The following is a 21,690-nucleotide window of genomic DNA, read 5'->3' as shown; positions in this document are numbered from 1 at the left end:
TAAAAATGCTCCCCATATTTATCTAAAGATTCAGTGCAATCCTTACATAAATTCCAGTTGTTGTTTTTGTTTTAGATAGAAATTGGCAATCTTACTCTACAGTTCACAGTAAATGCAAGGGACCCAGAATAGTCCAAACAATGTTGAAAAGGAACAGTGTTATAAAATTCACACTTTCCAATTTCAAAACTTACTACAAAGCTACAGTAATCAAGACTGTGGTACTGACAGACATAGAGATCACCTGAACAAAATTTACAGTCCATATATAAATCCATACATCTATCGTCAACTGATTGTCAACAGGATGCCAACACAATTCAATGGAGAAAGAACAGTCTTTCTGAGAAACAGTGCTGGGACAGTTGGATATCCATACGGGAAAGAATGAATTTATTCCCTTATCTCAGACTGTATACAAAAATTAAAACAAAATGGATCAAAGATCTAAATGCAGCAGCTAAAATTAAAAATCTTAGAGAATATAAAGAGAATATAAAGGTATAAATCTTCATGATCTTGGATTGGGAAATGATTTCTTTTATATAACAGTTAGAGTACAATCAAGGAGGGGCGCCTGGGTGGCTCAGTCGGTTAAGTGTCCAACTTCAGCTCAGGTCATAATCTCACAGTTCGTGGGTTTGGGCCTTGCGTTGGGGTCTGTGCTGACAGCTCAGAGCCTGGAGCCTGCTTTGGATTCTGTGTCTCCCTCTCCTCTCTCTGTCCCTCCCCGACTCGTGCTCTGTCACTCTCTCAAAAATAAATAAACGTTAACAAATTTTTAAAAAATAGAACAATCAAAGAAAAAATAAATTGGCCTTTTTTTTTTTTTCTTTTTAACGTTTATTTTTGGGACAGAGAGAGACAGAGCATGAGCGGGGGAGGGGCAGAGAGAGAGGGAGACACAGAATCGGAAACAGGCTCCAGGCTCTGAGCCATCAGCCCAGAGCCTGACGCGGGGCTCGAACTCACGGACCGCGAGATCGTGACCTGAGCTGAAGTCGGACGCTTAACCGACTGCGCCACCCAGGAGCCCCAGAATTGGCCTTTTTCAAAATTAAATACGTTTGTGTTCGAAAGGATACTATCAAGAAAGTGAAAAGATGATGTATAGAATGAAAGAAAATTTTTGCAAGTAATTATTTGATGATAATAAGGCTCTTGTACCCAAAATATATTTTTAAAATTCTTTATAACTTAACAATAAAGACAATACAGTTTTTCTTAATGTTTATTTATTTTTGAGACAGAGAGACATAGAGCACGAATGGGGGAGGGGCAGAGAGAGAGGGAGACACAGAATCGGAAGCAGGCTCCAGGCTCCGAGCTGTCAGCAGAGCCCGATGCAGGGCTCGAATCTGTAAACTGTGAGATCATGGCCTGAGCCGAAGTCGGATGCTTAACCGACTGAGCTATTCAGGGTCCCCCAAGACAACACAATTTAAAAATGGACGGGGGCACCTGGGTGGCTCAGTCAGTTAAGTGTCTGACTCTTGATTTCAGCTCAGGTCATGATCTCGCAGTTTACGAGTTCAAGCCCCACATCAAGCTCTCCACAAGTGGGCACAGAGCCCACTTGGGTCCTCTGTTCCCTTCTCTCTCTGCCCTGCCTCTGCTTGCACTCTCTCAAAAATAAACATTAAAACATAAATAAAAAAAAATGGACAAAGGACTTGAACAGACATTTTGTCTGAGAAGATATACAGATAGCCAATAATATCAAAGGATGCTCAATATCATTAGTCATTACGGAAATACAAGCCAATACTGTTAAGGAGGTCAGTGGGAACAGATTCAGTAATGGTAGCACCTACTTAGCAGGCATTTAATCTGTTTATTCTCAAAGAACCTAATGATATAGGTATTATTGTTATCTCCAGTTTATAGATGAGGAAACTGAGGTTTAAAGAATTTATATAACCTCTGTTAGTTTACTAGCTAACCTAAGTCACACAACATGTCAGAGATGAAACAGGGATTAACCCAGGTGGTATGATTCTAAAAATACATATACTTGAAATACACAAGTATTTCTCCTGTCACATTAAAAAAAAAGTATACAAGGCATGTTGTATTTTTAAAATAAGCTATGAAATAGTACCATGGAAAAACACATAGGAAAAGTTTAGAAGAAACTGTACCAAAACAATAAGACATTGTCTTTAAGCGATGGAATTAGGGTAATTTTTGTTTTCAATATTTTCTAGTATATGACCAATTTAATATAATAATAAATATATATTTTAAAAAATTATGTTCGGGCGCCTGGGTGGCTCAGTCGGTTAAGTGTCTGACTTTGGCTCAGGTCATGATCTCGTGACTCATGAGTTCGAGCCCCACATTGGGCTGTCTGCTGTCAGCACAGAGCTCTCTTTGGATCCTCTGTCCCCCTCTCCCCTGCTTGTGCTCTCTCTCTCTCAAAAATAAACACTAAAATATAAATAAGGAAGGAAGGAAGGAAGGAAGGAAGGAAGGAAGGAAGGAAGGAAGGAAGGAAGTTCCAAATTAAAAACTTCTCCTAAACACACAAACACACACATACACACATACTTGTGGTTTTAGGAGAAATAAAGTTATAATGTGCTATTACTAAATAGTGCTCTTATATAGGTTAAAGTCCCGGCACTGACTCAAATCACTTATGAGGCCTTAGATCAATGACTTAAGCTCTGCTGGATCCAATAATAAATTAGAGAAATAACGTATTTAAAATTCTTCAAAATTTTATGAATTGATATATTTTTCACTCTCCAGTTATGATACTAAAACTCTGATTTGACTTAAAATAATATTGCTACATTTTGACAGTTTGAACATAAAGTATCTACAGTCTCAGTTCATATTCCATGGCTCACAAGGCACAGTGGTAGATCCAGTTGCAGAAAATAAGGAAAATGTTTTAACAGTAGTATTTAAATAGAAGCTGAAAACATTTTGTTTTCAATAGACAGTTGGAATTGACCCAAATTCCAAATGAACCTTGTGGCTACTTCCAGAATCATCCTCACACATCTTTAAAGGCTAGTTCTGAACTTTGAAGATACAGTATACCTATGCATAGGATTGCCAGGTTTAAGAAATTAAAAATAAAGAACACCAAATTAAATTTGAACCCCAAGATAAACAATAATTTAGGTAATATTGGGACATACTGTACTAAAATATTATTCATTGTTAATCTGAATTTCAAATTTCACTGGACATCATGCATCTCAAAGGGCAACCTAACCTATGCAGAATTTGGGGGTGGAAAGGGGAAAAGGGAAATTTTCTTAAATTTCGTGGGCAGTATTAAGGAAGATATTACCAGATAAGAAGTTCAGAAAATTGCAAAAACTGAGTACATATAATTTACAAGGAGAATTTTCAAATTCTAGCTTAAGTTATTGGATATCTCCTCCGTAAGTGGCAACATATTACATTATGATCATAAATTCTTTTTACAAGCCAAAAAAGTGCGATTTACTTGATGAGATTTTCATTCTTTCTTTCCCTTGAAAATGGCACTCTAGCAGAATTATTAAATAATTCCAAAAGCAGTGTGACGGCAGTGTTCATCAGTTGACGGATGAGTTCCTGAAATATGTAGTCAACCAGCATCAGAAACCTCAAAATTGTTTCTAATAAACGTCGATATTCAGGCAGCTTGAAATGTGTTGTGTAGTCTTCAGAGAGGTTTGACTCAAAATATTCTTTAATTTCTTTCTTTTCTGCCACCTACAATTCAATAAACAACGGAGAAACAAGTGACAACTTTCTATGTTAATACAGCATGATTTCTAATGTATAGTATTTTCATTAGTCTAAATAACATTGCTACTCAACGTTATTAGGACAACTTCCAAAAAACTTTATGTTTGCACTGTATTTGAAGAGCAGACCAAAAGAGGCCTATGAAGTTCAGGGTGTCCCTTACAAGCAGACGAGTTTATGGAAGTCCAACGGGAAGTACATACTGATGATTACCTAAGTGTTCCTGCATAGAGGGACCCTCCTCAAGGACACTAAGAGCTGCCAACGGGGGAGAGTCAAATCTAAATAAAAGGTTCCTTGGCAAACGGCAAATGGCAAAAGCACAGTGAGACCCTCCTCCAGAGGATCAGCGGGGGTCTGTGCCACGTGGGACCTTAAAATGTGGAGTTATGACACCCAGCCACGTGCCTCAGATAACACACAGGAGTACTGTGCCGCCTGGCACACAGCTCGGACGCAGACAGGGCGAAGGCAGGGATCTGACGGAAGCTGGGGACACAAGAGGGGTGATTGTTTGCTTTTCCTGAAAAGTGACAGGTGCGAACTCGCCACTCTGGGGACAAGAGTGGGGGGGACACCATTTTGCCACTGCCACAGCTCCAGCCCCCCCGCACTGATGAACTTCAGTGAACACAGCACCCCCCAGTGGAGACAGGAGCCGCCTACCCCGCCCGCGCCCCTGCGCCCTGCAGGTGCATCTTCGCTCGGGCAAGTCTGCCTGAGAGTCAGCGCTGCAGGCCCCTCACGGACAAGACCAGCACAGACCTCCCCCACGCATCAAGTCTACTCATCAAAGAGGCTGCAAATTTCGTCTCTAGGGCAAACAGGATCTAGCTTCTTTTTTCTTTTTCTTTTGATCTAGCTTCTATTAACGAGCAGACCAAAACACATCTAGTTAAAACTTGCCACACGGTGAGAGGACAAGGTCCAAACACCCCCCCCCCCCCCCGCCCCGTGCAGGCAAGGAGAAACCCTGCAAAGCACTGGCCTGAGGGCAGGAACAGCCAGAACACGACAGCAGAGTGCAGAGGGGCTGCCTCACCCCTTCTTTTCCGGACCTCTTCCTAATATAGCCATCACTCTCAGGCTTTCCTAACAATCACACACCAAAAAACAGTGATGCAGACAAAATGACCAGACGGAGGAATTTACCCCAAAAGGAAGAACAGGAAGAAGTAACAGATAGGGTTTTCATTAACACAGGCATAATTAAGATGTCTGAACTAGAATTAAACAATTATAAGGATACTAGCTGGGCTTGAAAAATGCACAGAAGACACCAGAGAATCCCTTACTGCAGAGATAAAAGAACTAAAACCCAGTCAGGCCGAAATTAAAAATGCTGTAACTGAGTTGCAAGCCCAACTGAACGCAATGCCAGTGAGGACGGACACAGCACAGGGATGAACTGGTGACATGGAAGGGACAACTATGGAAACTAATGACTCAGAAAAGAAGAGGGAAAGAAAGGCACTGGATCACAAATACAGACTTAGGGAAAAAGCACAGTAACACTTGTATCATAGGAGTCCCAAAAGAAGAGAGAGAAAAAGAGGCAGAGGGTTTATTTGAGCAAACTATAGCTGAGAACTTGCTCAATCCGGGGAATGAAACATCCACTGAAGTCCAAGAAGCACAGAAAACTCCCACCAAATTCAACAAAAGCCAGCCACTGCCAAGATATCATAGTCAGATTCACGGAACACACAGACAAGGCAAGAATTCTGAAAGCAGCAAGGGAAAAAAGTCCTTAACCTACAAGGGAGGACAGATCAAGTTCGCAGCAGATCTGTCCACAGAAACTTGGCAGGCCAGAAGGGAGTGGCAGGATACATTCAACGTACTCAAGGGGGAAAATATGCAGCCAAGAATACTATATCCAGCAAGGCTGTCACTCAGAACAGAAGGAGACAGAAAGAGTCTCCCAGACAAGCAAAAACTAAAGGAGTCTGTGACCACTAAACCAGCCCTGCAAGAAATATTAAAGGGGGACTCTTAGGAGTGGGGGAAAAAAGACCAAAAGTGACAAAGACTAGAAAGGAACAGAGAATATCACCAGAAACACCAACTTTACAGATAACACAATAGCACCAAATTCATATCTATCAATAATCACTCTGAATGTAAATGGCCTAAATGTTCCAATCAAATGATATAGGGCATCAGAATGGATAAAAAAAAAAACAAGACCCATCTATATGCTGCCCACAGGAGACTCATTTTAGATCTAAAGACACCTGTAGATTGAAAGTGAGGAAATGGAGAACCATCTATCATGCTAACGGAAGTCAAAAGAAAGCTGGAGTAGCCATACTTGTATCAGACAAACTAGAGTTTTAAACCAAAGACTGTAAAAAGAGATGAAGAAGGCCGTTATATCATAATTAAGAGGTCTATGCATCAAGATCTAACAATTACAAACTTTTATTCCCAAACTTGGGGACACTCAAATATATAAATCAATTCATCACAAACATAAAGGAATTCACTGATAATAATACAATAATAGTAGGGGACTTTAACAGCCGACTAACAGCAATGGACACGACATCTAAGCAGAAAATCAACAAGGCAACAGTGGTTTTGAATGACACACTGGACCGGATGGACTTAATGGATATATTCAGAATATTTCATCTTAAAACAGCAGAATACACATTCTTTTTGAATGCACATGGAACATTCTTCAGAACAGATCAAATATTAGGCCTCAACAGTACAAAAAGATTGAGATCATACCATGCATATTTTCACACCACAACACTATGAAACTTGAAGTCAACCCCAAGAAAAAATTCGGATAACCACAAACACATGGAGATTAAAGAACATCCTACTAAAGAATGAACTGGTTAACCAAGAAATTAAAGAACTAAAGTACATGGAAGCAAACGGATATGAAAACACAACAGTCTAAAACCTGTGGGATGCAGCAAAGGCAGTCCTAAGAGGGAAGTATACTGCAATACAGGCCTACCTCAAGAAGGAAGAAAGGGGGCACCTGGGTGGCTCAGTCAGTTAGGCGTCTGATGTCAACTCAGGTCATGATCTCACGGTTCGTGGGTTCGGGCCCCTTGTCAGGCTCTGTGCTAATAGCACAGAGCACGCTTTGGATCTTCTGTCTCGCTCTCTCTCTCTCTCTCTCTGCCCCTCCCCTGCTTGCTTGCGCTCGCTTTCTCTCTCTTGCTCTCAAAAAGTAAACATTAAAAAAAATTTTAACAAAAGAAGGAAGAAAGGTCCCAAATATATAACCTAACCTTACACCTCAAAGGAGCTAGAAAAGAATAGCAAATAAAGCCTAAGGCCAGGAGAAGAAAGGAAATAATAAAGACTAGAGCAGAAATAAATGATGTAGACACAAACAAAAAAAACAGATCAACAAAACTAAGAGCTGGTTCTTCAAAAGAATTAATAAAATTGATAAACCTCTAGCCATACTCAGCAAAAAGTAAAGAGAAAGGACCCAAATAATATCACAAATGAAGGAGGATAGATCACAACCAACACCACAGAAATATAAACAATTATAAGAGACTATTATTAAAAATTACATGCCAAGGGGTGCCTGGGTGGCTCAGTTGGTTAAGCATTAGACTTTAAGCTCAGCTCAGGTCATGATCGCACGGTTTGTGAGTTCAAGCCCCAGACAGGGCTTTGTGCTGACAGCACAGGGTCTGCTTGGAACTCTCTTTCTGCCTCTCTCTGTCCCTACCCCGCTTGTGAGCTTTCTCTCTCTCAAAATAAATAAACTTTAAAAAATTAAAAAAAATATATACATGCCAACAAACTGGGCGATCTGGAAGAAATGGACAAATTCCTAGAAACATACAAACTACCAAAACTGAAACAGGAAGAAATAGAAAATTTAAACAGACCCATAACCAGCAAAGAAATCAAATCGGTAATCAAAACTCTCCCAACAAACAAGAGTGCGAGGCCAGATGGCTTCTCAGGGTAATTCTACCAGATATTTAAAGGAGTTAGTACCTATTCTTCTCAAGCTGTTCCAAAAAAATATAAATGGAAGGAAAACTTCCAAACTCATTCTACAAGGCCAGCATTGCCTTGATTCCAAAAGCAAAGACCCCACGAAAAAGGAGAATGAACAGGTGATAAACACAGATGCAAAAATTCTCTACAAGATACTAGCAAATCGAATCCAACAGTGCATTAAAAGAATTATTCCTCATGATCAAGCGGGATTCATTCCTGGGCTACAGGGTTGGTTCACCAATCGTGTATCAATTAACCTGATATACCATGTTAATAAAAGAAAGGATAAGAACCATATGATCCTCTCAATAGATGCAGAAAAAGCATTTGACAAAATACAGCATCCTTTCATGATAAAAACTCTCAACAAAGTATAGATGGAACATACCTCAACATCATAAAGGTCATATATGGAAGACCCACAGCTAATATCATCCTCAATGGGGGAAAACAGAGAGCTTTTCCTCTACAGTCAGGAATAAGACACAGATGTCCACTCTCACCAATACTATCTAACATAGTACTAGAAATCTTAGCCTCAGAAATCAGACAACAAAAAGAAATAAAAGACTACCAAATCATCAAGGAAGAAGTCAAACGTTGACTATTTGCAGACAACATGATACTCTGTAGAAAACTTGAAAGACTCAACCAAAAAATTGCTAGAACACATGAATTCAGCAAAGTCGCAGGATACAAACTCAATGTTCAGAAATCTGTTTCACTTCTATACAATAATGAAACAGCAGACAGAGAAATTCAGAAAACAGTCCCATTTACAATGGCACCAAACCCCACAAAATACCTAGGAATAAACTTAACTGAAGAGATAAAAGATTTGCACCCTGAAAACTACAGAACACTTATGAAAGAAACTGAAGACGCCGCAAAAAAAGGAGAAACATTCCATGTTCACAGATTGGAAGAACGGACATCGTTAAAATGTCTGTACTACCCAAACCAATCTATGTCTTTAATGCAATCACCATCACAATGCCACTAGCATTGTTCACAGAGCTAGAACAATCTGAAAATTTTTATGGAACCAGAAAAGACTCCAAATAGCCAAAGTAATACTGAAAAAGAAAACCAAAGCAGGAGGCATCACGATCCTGGACTTCAAGCTGTGTTACAAAGCTGTAATCAATAAGACAATATGGTACTAACACAAAAACAGACACAGATTAATGGAACAGAAGACAGAACCCAGAAATAGACCACAAACGTATGGCCAACTAATCTTTGACAAAGCAGGAAAGTATATGCAGTGGAAAAAGGACAGTCTCTTCAACAAATGGTGTTGGGAAAACTGGATAGTGACCACGTAAGAATGAAACTGGAGCACTTTCTTACACCATACACAAAAATGAATTCAAAATGGATGAAAAACCTAAATGTAAGGCAGGAAACCATCAAAATCCTAGAGAACACAGGCAGCAACCTTTCTGACCTCAGCTGTAGCAACTTTTTTTTTTTGAGAGAGAGAGACAGAGAGTGAGCATGCAGGAGTGGGCAGAGGGAGGGGAAGGGGGGAAGGAGAGGAAGAGGGAGGGGAAAGGGAGGGAAGGAGGGAGGGGGAAGGGGGAAGAGAGAGAATGAAATCTTCCATTTGCAATGATGTGCATAGAGCTAGAGTGTAAGCAAAGTAAGTGAGTCAGAGAAAGACAAATACCATATGATTTCACTCATTTGTGGAATTTAAGAAACAAAACAGATGGGGGGGGGCACCTGGGTGGCTCAGTTAAGCATCCGACTTTGGTTCAGGTCATGATCTTGTGGTTCGTGGGTTCGAGCCCCACATCGGGCTCTGTGCTGACAGCTCGGAGCCTGGAGCCTGCTTCGGATTCTGTGTCTCCCTCGCTCTCTGCCCCTCCCCCACTCACATTCTGTCTGTCTCTCAAAAATAAATAATAACATTAAAAACATTTTAAAAAAGTAAACAGGTGGACATAGGGGAAGGAAAAATAAAGGGAGTGAAGAAGGGAGGGAGGGAGGGAGGGAGGGAGGGAGAGAGAGAGAGAGAAACCATAAGAGCCTTAAACTATAGAGAACAATCTGAGGGTTGATGGAGGGAGGTGGGGGCGATGGGCATTAAGGAGGGCACTTGCTGTGATGAGCACTGGGTGTTGTATGTAAGAGATGAATAACCAAATTCTACACCTGAAACCAATTTTTACCATATATGTTAACGAACGAGAATTAAATAAAACTTGAAAAAAAGTCTAACATTTCAGTTATAAGTCATATAAACCAAATCAAACTAGTTTCTGTAGGGAGGGAGGACTTGTTGCCTATCACAACTTAAATGGAAACCTCTTAACAAATATTTATGATGAGACCCTGATGAAGCTGAATGGGAGAAACCAGACTGTGAGTAATCCATAACCAGGGTCCCAAGACAGATGCCGTTAATCCCTTGGCCAGTGTCCCGGAGTCTGCCTGGGACACGACTGGGCTTCAGGAGGTTAGGGTGACTGAGGAACCAGATGAGGAAGGAGAGTCCTTGTTCCATTGATGAAAAACAGCCGCATTGCATCTTCTTGTCAACAGGCGAAGGCTTGAACTCACTGCTACCCAGTCTCCGCCAGAAGTTAATTCAGAGAAACTCTGTCTGAAAACCGAGGGGGACCCGGTCCGCCTCTCCCCCCGAGAGCCTCCGCTGTGCGCCTGGACTCGGCCAAAGCAGCGGAGAGAGGCCACCAGCCTGTAACCAGACGACACGGCATCAGTCCCTCATCCAAGGGCGTCTGTGAATATGACGCTTCCACGCACTGTCATTCCCCGACCGGGGAAACTCCGTAAAATAATCCTGTCAAGTGAGTCACAGCATCTCAGAGAACAATGTTCTGAGGACCCTGCTCATTGAATTATTGAGTCCTTTTCATAAAATCCTCAGGCAAGTTTTGTCTCATCTGGTTATGTTTCTCTTGAGCAAGGAGTTTTTGTCTTATAAACACTGAACTTTGTAACAAATCGTATTTCCCTATATATGCCAGGTCGGGTCAGATTTTAAGTATCTTGAAGGTATATACGTAAACATCCATACGCGTGCATTTACGCACACATGCATGCATGCGCGCGCGCGCGCGCACACACACACACACACACACACACACACACACACACACTCTTATGCAGGCTTCCCCCACTCTCCAAAGGTAGAGTTGCTACGAAACCTTCCAAAAGCCGCAGCAGCATAAAGCCAAGAAGCCATTACCATTAATTTATACGGAAATTTTTTGAGCCTTCCCACACCCCAAAAGGCTTTGCTGACAGCTGCACAAAACTAACTGATGCTCAGAGACACCTCCACTGGCAGCCCCGCCTAAGGGAGGCTGCATGGGGCCTGGGGAAGGAGCTGGGCCGGCGCCCTCGCTGCCCCGTAACCGCGGCCGTAACAGAGGCGACGGGCTCTCTGTGCTTCTGGCCTTTTTTTGTAAAAGCAACATCCTCTCTGGATTTCAGCTAACAAACCAGCTATGCATATACATCTGCTGTAAAGCAAAGTGGCGTAAACGAACTTTCACAAGGTTGGGGGGGGGATATACCTGCACGCGCGTACACCTGCACCCCACACGGCCCCTGCAAAGTGTCCCATGCCGGGCGACCACATGGCATTAGCTGCTTGGCCTAAGGAACCACCTCTGTCCCTCGGCGCCTGCCCATTTCTAACTCCGCCTCCAGGCATGCAACCGGGAGACGCTGCTTCCGTCAGTAAGTCAGTACGTACAGGCTGACAGAGAGAGAGGAGAGAATGAAAGAATTACCTTTAAAAATGTACGTTTCATTTCGCAAACAGCCTTCTCTCTGATATCCTCAAGCTGTTTCACTGCCTGGGTAGCCTGCCGTGCCTGTTCTTCACAAAATCCATCCAGAGAATACGTTCGGGACCTATCCAGCTACTCACCCGATAGATGTTGAATGTTGGAAAGTCAAAGTTTGTTACAAAAAAAAAAAAAAAAAAAAGACACGAAATATTCTGGTCATCCTTTCATGTCACAAAGAGCACATTTTAAACTCTCTTTCATATACATTATGCTTTATACACCAAATGCTTTCCGTGTTCTTCAAATCCACACACTCACAGTTAAACTACATCTTAATAAAACACAGAAAAATACGTTATTATTTTAACTGTAACGAAGATTAAGCCTACGCAGAAGAACTCAGGAGTTGAGGTGTTTTGAAATATCTGAGCCCCGGGGAGCCACCAAACCCAGGAATTGCTTTTACCCTTGAAATCTCAATTGCGTGCAAAATTACAGATGTGAGCACTAAATGTCGGATAAAGAGGCTAAAATTAAATAATCCAAATGACGTGAAGTGTGCATGAGCTCACTCGGAATGCAGCACGGGGGAAATCCCATCGGCTGTGCTACTGGGCCCCACAGCACACAGACATTTCACCCACTTACGGTAGCCCAGTGTCTTTCCTCCTTGCGGTGTTTTCCTGTTTTTCCCACCATGTGTTAATTCTCTCACCAAAACGCATTTTCATCAACAAACATGCACCTTTATCCCTAGTGGTACTCTAATACTTGGTAAGTGTAGGCTTGCAAAAAAAAAAAAAAAAAAAAAAAAAAAAGATTGAAAAGTGCTCCCCTAACCTTAAAATTCTGCATTAACTCTGTGTTCTCCCTCTCCTCGTCCTTTTTCTGGTTACCAGGCCCTGATCTTTCCAGGAAAGGGTGTCTCAAAATGTCGCTCCCTTTCTGAGCTCACTGCCAACCGCTAACTGAAGTCACTCTTGCTCACACCTGCATTATTCTAGTGCTCTAACCATCTCTTTGCCTCTCCCTGCCTTCCATTTCCCCCACAAAGTGACATCACATTAATTTTCCTAAAATGACATGTTCAGAAACTTTCAATCACTGTTAAGAATAATTCTCAGAGTTTACTCTGCAGAAGAACCGCGCGGGGAGCCTGTGAAACGTGTAGATGACTAGCACCGCCCACTGCACTCTCCCCCAACAGGGGGTGGGACACAAACACTCACATTTTCACGGGGCAAAGTACTGAGCCCCCAAGACACAGTTATTCTTGAACGCAAATCCCAACTCTCCAGCTGGTTCTATGTATGGCCTTGGATAAACCGGTCTCCCTAGGTCTGGACGAAATGAGAACGCAGGCCCTTTCCCATCTGTTGTGGATGCTCCGGGGCCCTGCGGCGCTCACTCGTCCACACAGCACGCGCACAATCGCTCTGGGCCCTGTGGCGCACATTCATCCACACAGCACGCGCACACCTGCTCCAGGGCCTTGAAGCACACACCCGCTCGCCACAGCACGTGCACACCCATCCCAGGGCCCTTCAGTGTACATTCGTCCACAAGACACACACACACTCACTCCGGGGCTCTGTGGCGCACACTCATCCACACAGCACGCGCACACCAGCTCCAGGGCCCCGCAGCGCACAGTCATCCACACAGCACGTGCACACTTGCCCACCATACCACGCACACACCCGCTCCGGGGCCCTGCGGCGCACGCTGGTCCACACAGCACGCGCACACTCGCTCCGGGCCCTGTGGCGCACATTCGTCCACAAAGCACGCGCACACCTGCCTCGGGGACCCCTCCTTGGTACCTGCGTCCCCAGCAGTCCACCTTCTGACTCCTGACCCCCGACTCGGTTCTCCAGGCTACGAATCCCTGCTGTCCCTCCTTCTGGGCCTGGTTTCTCCAGTGGGTCTCAGGAACTCCTGTCCCTGCGAACTTTCCTCACGACCCCCACCAGGAGCGCCCCCGCTCACAGCAGGTTCAGCTCCTAGCTCTCCCTCAGTCTGCTATTCTTGGCCCAACATTCAGACCCAACCTAACTTTCGAATCTAACATAAACTGAGCGCTTCCCTCACATTCACATACACCCCCCCTACCCGACCCAGCTCCCCAGCTCCTCACATCCAGCGCGGCCCAGCTCATCACGTCCTCCTTTCCCGCAACACGCCTAGCCTTCCACTGCAAAGGCTGGTCTCCGCTTCCCCTGAATCTCTGGGGCGTGAGTATTTCACAAGCATCGTTTGCCGATAAATCCTCCTTGCCTTCTATTTTGCTACCTGGTTGGCTAGAATGATTAGCAAAGTTGAGGGACTACCTCTAGAATTAGCAGTCATTTTTCTATGTAAAGAATCATCTCTTCCAATAAACCGTAAGCAAAGGAAAATTAACAATACCTCATTTTTAGTTTTACCCATCTCCTCTGCGTAAAATAGGTAATTGACAAATATTTACAGGGTCTAAGGTCTCCAGGGAAGAGTCCTATCATCCCTTCTCTGTCACTCTGTGAGCATTACCATCCATGAGGCACAGCCTTCACGAATATACTAAAGTTTCCTTTGCCTTGACGCCCACCATTAACTGGTAAATTCTGTGACTCGGTCACTCATAAAACAATCTAATATAGCTGTCCAACCAATTTCCTTCTAGAATAAAACCATATAAAAGTACTCTTCAATGAAATGTCTCATACTTAACTTGAATTTAATCCTTTTGAAACATTAATCTCAATACAGTTATAAAAAATACACTTCATCTGTAATAATTCATTTTTTCATTAATTCTTTTATTCACTCGAAGACTACTTATTAAGCATCTACGTATCAGCCACTATATATAATCAATCCTAAAAATATGCTGATTTATAGGTATTAACCATATTACACATATATAGTCAACACGATTATCCAATTTGAGTTGATTTATCAAATCCTTTCACTATTTTTAAGTCTAGATGACTATCAATTTTACTTTTTAGTACCTCCTTCACACAGTGGGTAAATGAAGCAAAGCTGCTGGAATCCTGTTCAATTGTATACTAAACACTTAAGACATATAGTTCTGTATACTTTAACCTCTCTGAAAGAACTATTCTAGGGACGCCTGGATGGCTCAGTCAGTTAAGTGTCTGGCTTTGGCTCAGGTCACGATCTCATGGTTTTGCTCATAAGTTCGAGTCCTGCATCAGGGTCCCTGCTCTCAGCACAGAGCCCGCTCGGATCCTCTGTTCCCTTCTTTCTCTCTGCTCCCTACCCTCACTCTGTCACTCTCTCAAAAATAAATAAAACATTAAAAAAAAAAAAAGAAAGAACTATATAAACTAAAACATTCATTAAGAAGCTCACCCTTTCTGGGGTGCCTGGGTGGCTCAGTTAAGCATCCGACTTCAGCTCAGGTCACGATCTCAGTCTGTGAGTTCGAGCCCTGCGTCAGGCTCTGTGCTGACAGTTCAGAGCCTGGAGCCTGCTTCAGGTTCTGTGTCTCCCTCTCTCTCTGCCCCTCCCCTGCTCGTGCTCTGTCTCTACCTCAAAAATAAAAACATTAAAAAAATTTTTTTAAAAAGAAGGTCACCCTTTCTTAGAATTGTGGAACAGAAAAACCCATAAATTGAAGCAAAACCTCCAAGTGGCAACTTATGACAATTTCTTGCCACGTAATCTTAAGAGAGAAGAACATAGCAGGTAGCTAACAATTATATATTAGAAATTACTATTTATAAATGATATTGCACATTTAGAGTTTTGAAAATAAAGAAAGGGCCTCATAACAGACTTAGGTTGAATTGAGGGATGAAACTATGTATAAAGAGTGTCGTTAGGGGCGTCTGGGCGGCACAGTCAGTTAAGCGTCCAACTCGTGATTTCAGCTCAGTTCATGATCTCACGTTTTGTGAGTTCAAGCCCCTCACCGGGCTCTGTACTGACAGTGCGGAGCCTGCCTGGGATTCTCTCTCTCTGTCTGTCTCTCTCTCTCTCTGCCCCTACCCTGCTTGCTCACTCTCTCTCAAGTAAATATACTTAAAAGAATTTTTTTAAATAAGGGATGTTATTAATTATTAAAAATGACTATCCATGGAAATGATGTTCTTTGTGACTATTTTGGAACGTTAGTCATCCGCAGTGACGGTTTCTTCTGGATCTAGAGACAGGTATTGCTTTGACTCAAAACTCCTTTTGTTCCTCCGGGTTTCTGCCTGCAAATGGAGACTAACAGTAGTATGCTCCTCCTCACCTTGATGAGGCAAATGGCAGATGGAGTTTCTTCGTATTCTTTTCCATGTCTGCAATCAACTGCATCTTCACAAAGTCCCTTTACGTAGAGCAGACAGCCTTGAAATAACTCATCAGCCCCAAAAAGACGGCGGCACAAAAATGACCTGAAAGGTAAAAACTCTCCAGACTTATCCGGCTCCTGTTCAAAATGAATACAATTCACTGAGAGGGAACCGTGTAATTTGTTTTGTATCCATACGCGTTATATCTACTGTATTTTAAATGACATTAACAAACATTAGTAAGCATAGTGGGGTTTGTTTGGCTGATAATGTTGAAAGCAAGGTTCTGGTATTGGGTGTGTTGAGTAAAAAAATACGAGGGCAAACAAGTGACGATATAATTTTACGCCACTGAGTTCTAACAACTTTGAAACAGTAGGCAGCGATGTACAACATAAGTTATACTTCCCCTATTAAATTTAAATACTTTTCCTCAATTTATGTTTTCCCCAATTACAGGAAGAAAAATTAGCTAGACGTGGGAACCATTTGGAGAATGTTTCTGAAGTTCTCCAACCACCTATATCCCAGAATAGAAAAGATGGGCCTTGCTCTTTCCCCTGCCCCTTTCTGCCGGCCCGATCGTGGTCACAAAGGTGAGTACTATCACTTCTAACAACACAAGACAGAACTGAAGGAGAAAAGAGCAAAGTGAAAGAGATCAGGCTCCTTAAAAACTGGATCAAGAAAAGCGAACCTCCCTGTGCAACGGTGTATCAAAGAAGGGGGCGGGGGGGGGGGGCTTCTGCCCTTCACCGATCCCTTGTGGGGTGGCTAACTTTATAGCTGATTTTGGTATATTTTATATAAAAATATAATCATCAGAATTAGCCTTTTCCTGTCTTTCCATTTTATTGACGAAAGCTTTATGCACCATGAAGAAGCTCCCTGGGCCCTTTATTCTCACTGCCCTCCCCCTCCCCAAGGCCTTGTGGTCTTTGTCATAAAGGCCTCCTCAAATGACACAGGCCTCGCATAACCTGGAGCTACTCACAGAGGTGGAATTTGTTCACGGACACTCCCCTGGGTATCTAGTACAGGGAAGAAAAGAAATCATACTAAAGACAAATGGCACATTCCAGAAAGTGAACCGCCACAAAAAAAATCAAACCCCATCTTGGGATTTATTCATAAGAGAATGATGATGAAGATTCACATAGTAAACGAATCCACATTACCCAGCATTGTTTAAAGCTTTCTTCTTTCCTTTAAAAAAATATAATTGGGGCGCCTGGGTGGCGCAGTCGGTTAAGCGTCCGACTTCAGCCAGGTCACGATCCTCGCGGTCCGTGAGTTCGAGCCCCGCGTCAGGCTCTGGGCTGATGGCTCAGAGCCTGGAGCCTGCTTCCGAGTCTGTGTCTCCCTCTCTCTCTGCCCCTCCCCCGTTCATGCTCTGTCTCTCTCTGTCCCAAAAATAAATAAACGTTGAAAAAAAAAATTTAAAAAAATATAATTGACTTTATGTGTGTATTTTAACACAGATATGAGGAAACTAGGGAGGGTTCACTGTGAAAACAATTATAGGTGGGGAAAGCATGAAAACATTTAGAACTGTGATGGTGAGATCTGACAAGAGAAAATAATGCATCATCTGATGACTATTCAGGCAAAGGTGTTACCAGGAACTCGCCAACAAATTTCCACCGTATTGTACTAGAGAGCTAAATACATTCTCGCAAACTTGACTCACAAGATTGAACTGCTTGGCATTAGAACATATATCACAGAAATCTATTAAAACTCAGGTCCTGGCTCCTATAAAAATGGGGTAAGTGTATTTTTCACTACTCTTCCTCTAGGTACAACTAAAAACTCTGAACGTTACATGTGAAGTGAACATGAGAAGACACTGAGAGGTAGAGAAGACAGACCCGGCCAGGAGTGACAGGGTGCTCAGGCACGTCTTCTTCTGCCTTCTACAGCCCAGGCTTGGAAATTGCCAACAGGTGCGGACAGAAACGCCTGCTGTCTGGCTCGAGGGCCAGAAAGGGGCAGCCGAGCAAGACAGAAAACTTTTCAACAACCACCATTCTATCCCAGCGAGATACCAAAGGCGGGAAAGGCCACGTGGAGAGCCTGGCATCGTGCGCCGGGCAACTGGTAGTGAGCTTCCCTAGCGGTCCTCTGGGGGTTTTCACGGAAAGCTGAGCAGGGAATAGGGAAGGTCATCCTCCCTGGGTGGTGGTGAGCAGAGAAACAGAAGACGTATAATTTTATAAGTTAAAAAATATAATGACTGAAATGAAAAACTCAGTATGTTGGCTCAACAGCAGAACGGAGTGGACAGAGAAATCGGTGAACCGAAAGAAGAACAACAGAAAGCATTCAATCTGAACAACAGAGTAAAGACTGACTGAAAAAAATAAACGGACCCTCAGGGACCAGCAGGACCATAAAAAAGATCTAGCATTTGCCTCCCCAGTCCTAGAAGCAGAGGAAGGAGAGGGCAGGACTAAAAACACTTGAAGAAATATGGACGAAAATGCAACAAGTTTGTCAACGGATGCACGAGCCAGAGGTTTAGAAGCCAGGTGACTACAACAGGATGAAGACAGAAGTCCAACCCACCACACATCAAAGTCAAACTTCCGAAAACTACAGCCAAAAGAAAAAGTGTCAAAAGCGCAAGAGAAAAACCATCTACAGAAGAAAAGCAATTCGAATGACCACGGAGGCCAGGAGATGGGCTCAGAGGAAAGAACTGTCCACTCAAATCCCATATTCAGCAGAATCTTCTTCGATGACAGAGAAAACAAAGAAGACGCTTTCGGACATGGGAGAAGCAGGAGACTTTGCTGCCCGCAGGACCTGCCCTAACAGAATGGCTACCGTAAGTTCTCGCAACAGAAATACACAACAAAACAGCCCAAGGAGCCCTGCTACATTGAAGGAAGCAAGAGCATGATAAACAACCAAACTGAATACATTTAAAAACACATAGACTGTCGTTCTCGTTCTCGAGTTTTACAATGTATATTTGATGGTGGAAGCAAAAAACTGTAACAGTGCCGAGCACAAGTGGAGGAAACATTTAAGACCGTCATACTGTAAATGGGGGAGGGCAGAGGGACACAGAGGTAAGGTTTCTACAGTTCAATCAAACTAATAAATGCAACAGGTTTCTACAGTTCACTCAAACTAATAAAATGCAACGCTAGTAAATTGCATGCTACATATGTATGATGTTACGCAACAGCAACCACCAACACGCTACACAGAAATACATTAAACAATAGTATAGAAAAATCCCAATAGAATTCCAAGAAAATACTGCTTAGTTGAAATATTCAAATAATCCACAGAAGAAGAAACATACAAAAAGCAGAGGGAAGAAACAGAAACCAAAAAAAATAAAATGGCAAACTTAAGCCTAACAATAAATAATTAGATCTGAACGTCAAGGGTCTAAACACAGCAATTAAAGACCGAGATTGGCAGATGGATCTGAAACATGATCAAACCATATGCGTCTCCTAGAAATGAATGGCCATCAACAACCCCCCCTTCCTCCAACCCCTCCACCCACACCCCTCCCTCCAACCACCCCTGTAGCAAAGGGTGTCCCTTGATCAGAGGAGGAGTTCGCTCTCCGCATCAAGCCACCCAGGCCATAAGCGTGAGGCTAGAGAGTTACGTTACCCATTCACAAGCAGGGCTAACTCTAGCCTCATGCCTGGCACTAAGAGATGCTAAATAATATTCTTGAATTAAAAAAAAAAAAAAAAAGACAAGCCAATCTGGAGAAAATGTTTATAAACATGCACAAGGGACTCGTGTCGAGACTATCAAAGAAACCCTTAAAAAACTCAACAGTATAAAGATAGAACAATCCCACCAGAAAACGTGTAGAGACATGGAGAGACATCTCACCAGAGAGACATGGAGAGACATCGCACCAAGAAGAATTCACAGATGGCCCATAAGCACATGGAAAAGATGCTCAACATCATTAGGGAGATGCAAACTGAAACCACAACATGATACTGCCAGAAAACTGCTGACTATCTAAAACAAAAGAACAGTGACAATACCAAATGGCGGCAGGGAGGTAGAGAAGCTGAATCACTCCTACATTGCTGTCGGGGATGGAAAAAACAAAACAAAACTAAACGTGCAATCGCCATATGACCCAGGATTGCACTCCTGGGCATTTACCCCAGAGAAATGAAAACTTGTGTTCCCATAAAAACCTACATACGAAGGTTTAGAGGGCTTTATCTATAATAAACAAAAGCTGGAGAACAGCACGTGTACTTCCCACTCCCAGCACGCGCCGCTCCCCAGCAATCGAGGAACGCCGGATAAATGCGGCAGCCTGGATGGAAGTCCAGAGTTGCGCTCAGGGAAGAGCCAACCCCAACCCAAAGGTCGTATACTGCACGACTGCATTTATACAACATTCTCGAAAAGACAAACTCACAGAAATGGGGACCCGCGTCGTGCTTGCCACAGGCTAAGAAGAGGGTGGGACTGGGAGGGAAGCGAGTATGGCTGTACAAGGGCAACACGAGGGACCCTGTGGTGACCAATCTTCTGTATCTTGATGACGTCAGTGCCACTGTCCTGGCTGCCATGTTGTACGTAAGTTTGGGGGTTCTACCTCTGGGGGAAACAGGAGGTCTCTCGGCATCATCTCTTACAACTGCATTCAATCACAGTTACCTCGAAGTACAAAGTTCAACAACAACAACAACAACACAGGGCTGCCAGAGACCCCGTAAAACAGGATTAACAGCCATTTGACTCCTATGACGTAGTCACTCCCCTTTCTGGAAGCAGAAAGGTCAATCAAGTGACGAGGGGAAGTCATCATAAGCTGTTCACAGAACTATCATCTCCTCATGCCGCAGGCTGACATACTGGGAAATGTCATCAGTGTTTATCATCACGTGTGATATACAAAAATGGTGTTTGAAAGTAAGATTGACTAAACCTACTCATAACCGTGATGTGACTTTCCAATCACTGAGTAAAAAGTGATTTATACCTGCTTCCATACTACATATTTAAAGTAAGGTTTCCCCTTAACATAGTTAAAAATGCATTTGCCTCTTTAAGCTTACCTGCTCTTCTCTGTCTTAATTCTTCTAACATTCAATTTCCAAGTAACAAATGCTTTATTAATTCTGAAAGGAAAGATATTTCTTACATTCTATATTTGTAAGTCATGTATTTATATGGAATACATTTATTTTATTTTTTTTAATATGAGATTTAGTGTCAAATTGGTTTCCGCACAACACCCAGTGCTCCTCCCAACAGGTGCCCTCCTCGATACCCATCCCCCCACCCCCCCCATCAACCCTCAGTCTATTCTCAGTTTGTAAGAGTCTCTCATGGTTTGGAATACATTTAGTAACGTCTTAGAAATCCTAGATTTCCTAGAACAGGTCGCATTCATCATAAACTTTACTTAAAGCAAATACCAGACCACATCACTTCTCTCCCAAACTATCAACAGAACAGAGAAAAGTAAATGTCATCAAAACTCATTATAATTCTCATAGACACATAATTAGTTTAGTTACTGTTAGGATGTCCCTGGAACCACAGTGGAGGGGACGGCCATCTTGCCAATGCAACCCAATGAAAAGCCCCTAGTAGCTGCCAGAACGAATTGGAGGTCAACCAATCACCGAGCGACAGCACGACCTGGCGCGAAAAAGGCCCACCCGGGAACCGCTGCAGCTTAAAAGCCCTACCCCACCACACCCGGGCGCGACCTCCCTAACTCCTCTCTCTCTCTCTCTCTCACGGAACCTCGCCCGAGACCTTAGTTCCCAATAAAGCCTTTGACTGCTAAAACTTTTAGTTTTTGACTCTTACCTTTACCCTAGCCTACGCCTGACCCTAACAGTTACCACATCCCAATTAATATAAATCTATAAAAA

At 42.9% G+C, this 21,690-nt stretch overlaps 1 protein-coding gene across 1 annotated transcript in view; it reads right to left on the bottom strand.

Annotated features, from left to right (window-relative positions):
- Window positions 1-3,462: 3,462 nt before the first annotated feature.
- Window positions 3,463-21,690, bottom strand: part of LOC115505512 — a 152,444-nt gene continuing 134,216 nt past the window's right edge. The window contains exons 13-16 of the mRNA XM_032591865.1: window positions 20,863-20,925; window positions 15,757-15,901; window positions 11,514-11,645; window positions 3,463-3,717 (exon numbers count right to left, since the gene is read on the bottom strand). Coding sequence (XP_032447756.1) covers window positions 3,463-3,717; window positions 11,514-11,645; window positions 15,757-15,901; window positions 20,863-20,925 — 595 coding nt within the window. The remainder of the gene's footprint in view (window positions 3,718-11,513; window positions 11,646-15,756; window positions 15,902-20,862; window positions 20,926-21,690) is intronic.

The sequence above is a fragment of the Lynx canadensis genome, chromosome F1 (genome assembly GCF_007474595.2).
Source record: "Lynx canadensis isolate LIC74 chromosome F1, mLynCan4.pri.v2, whole genome shotgun sequence".
Taxonomy (NCBI): Eukaryota; Metazoa; Chordata; class Mammalia; order Carnivora; family Felidae; genus Lynx; species Lynx canadensis.
The sequence above is the reverse complement of the archived record's forward strand: the minus strand, read 5'-3'. Positions and strand labels throughout refer to the sequence as shown.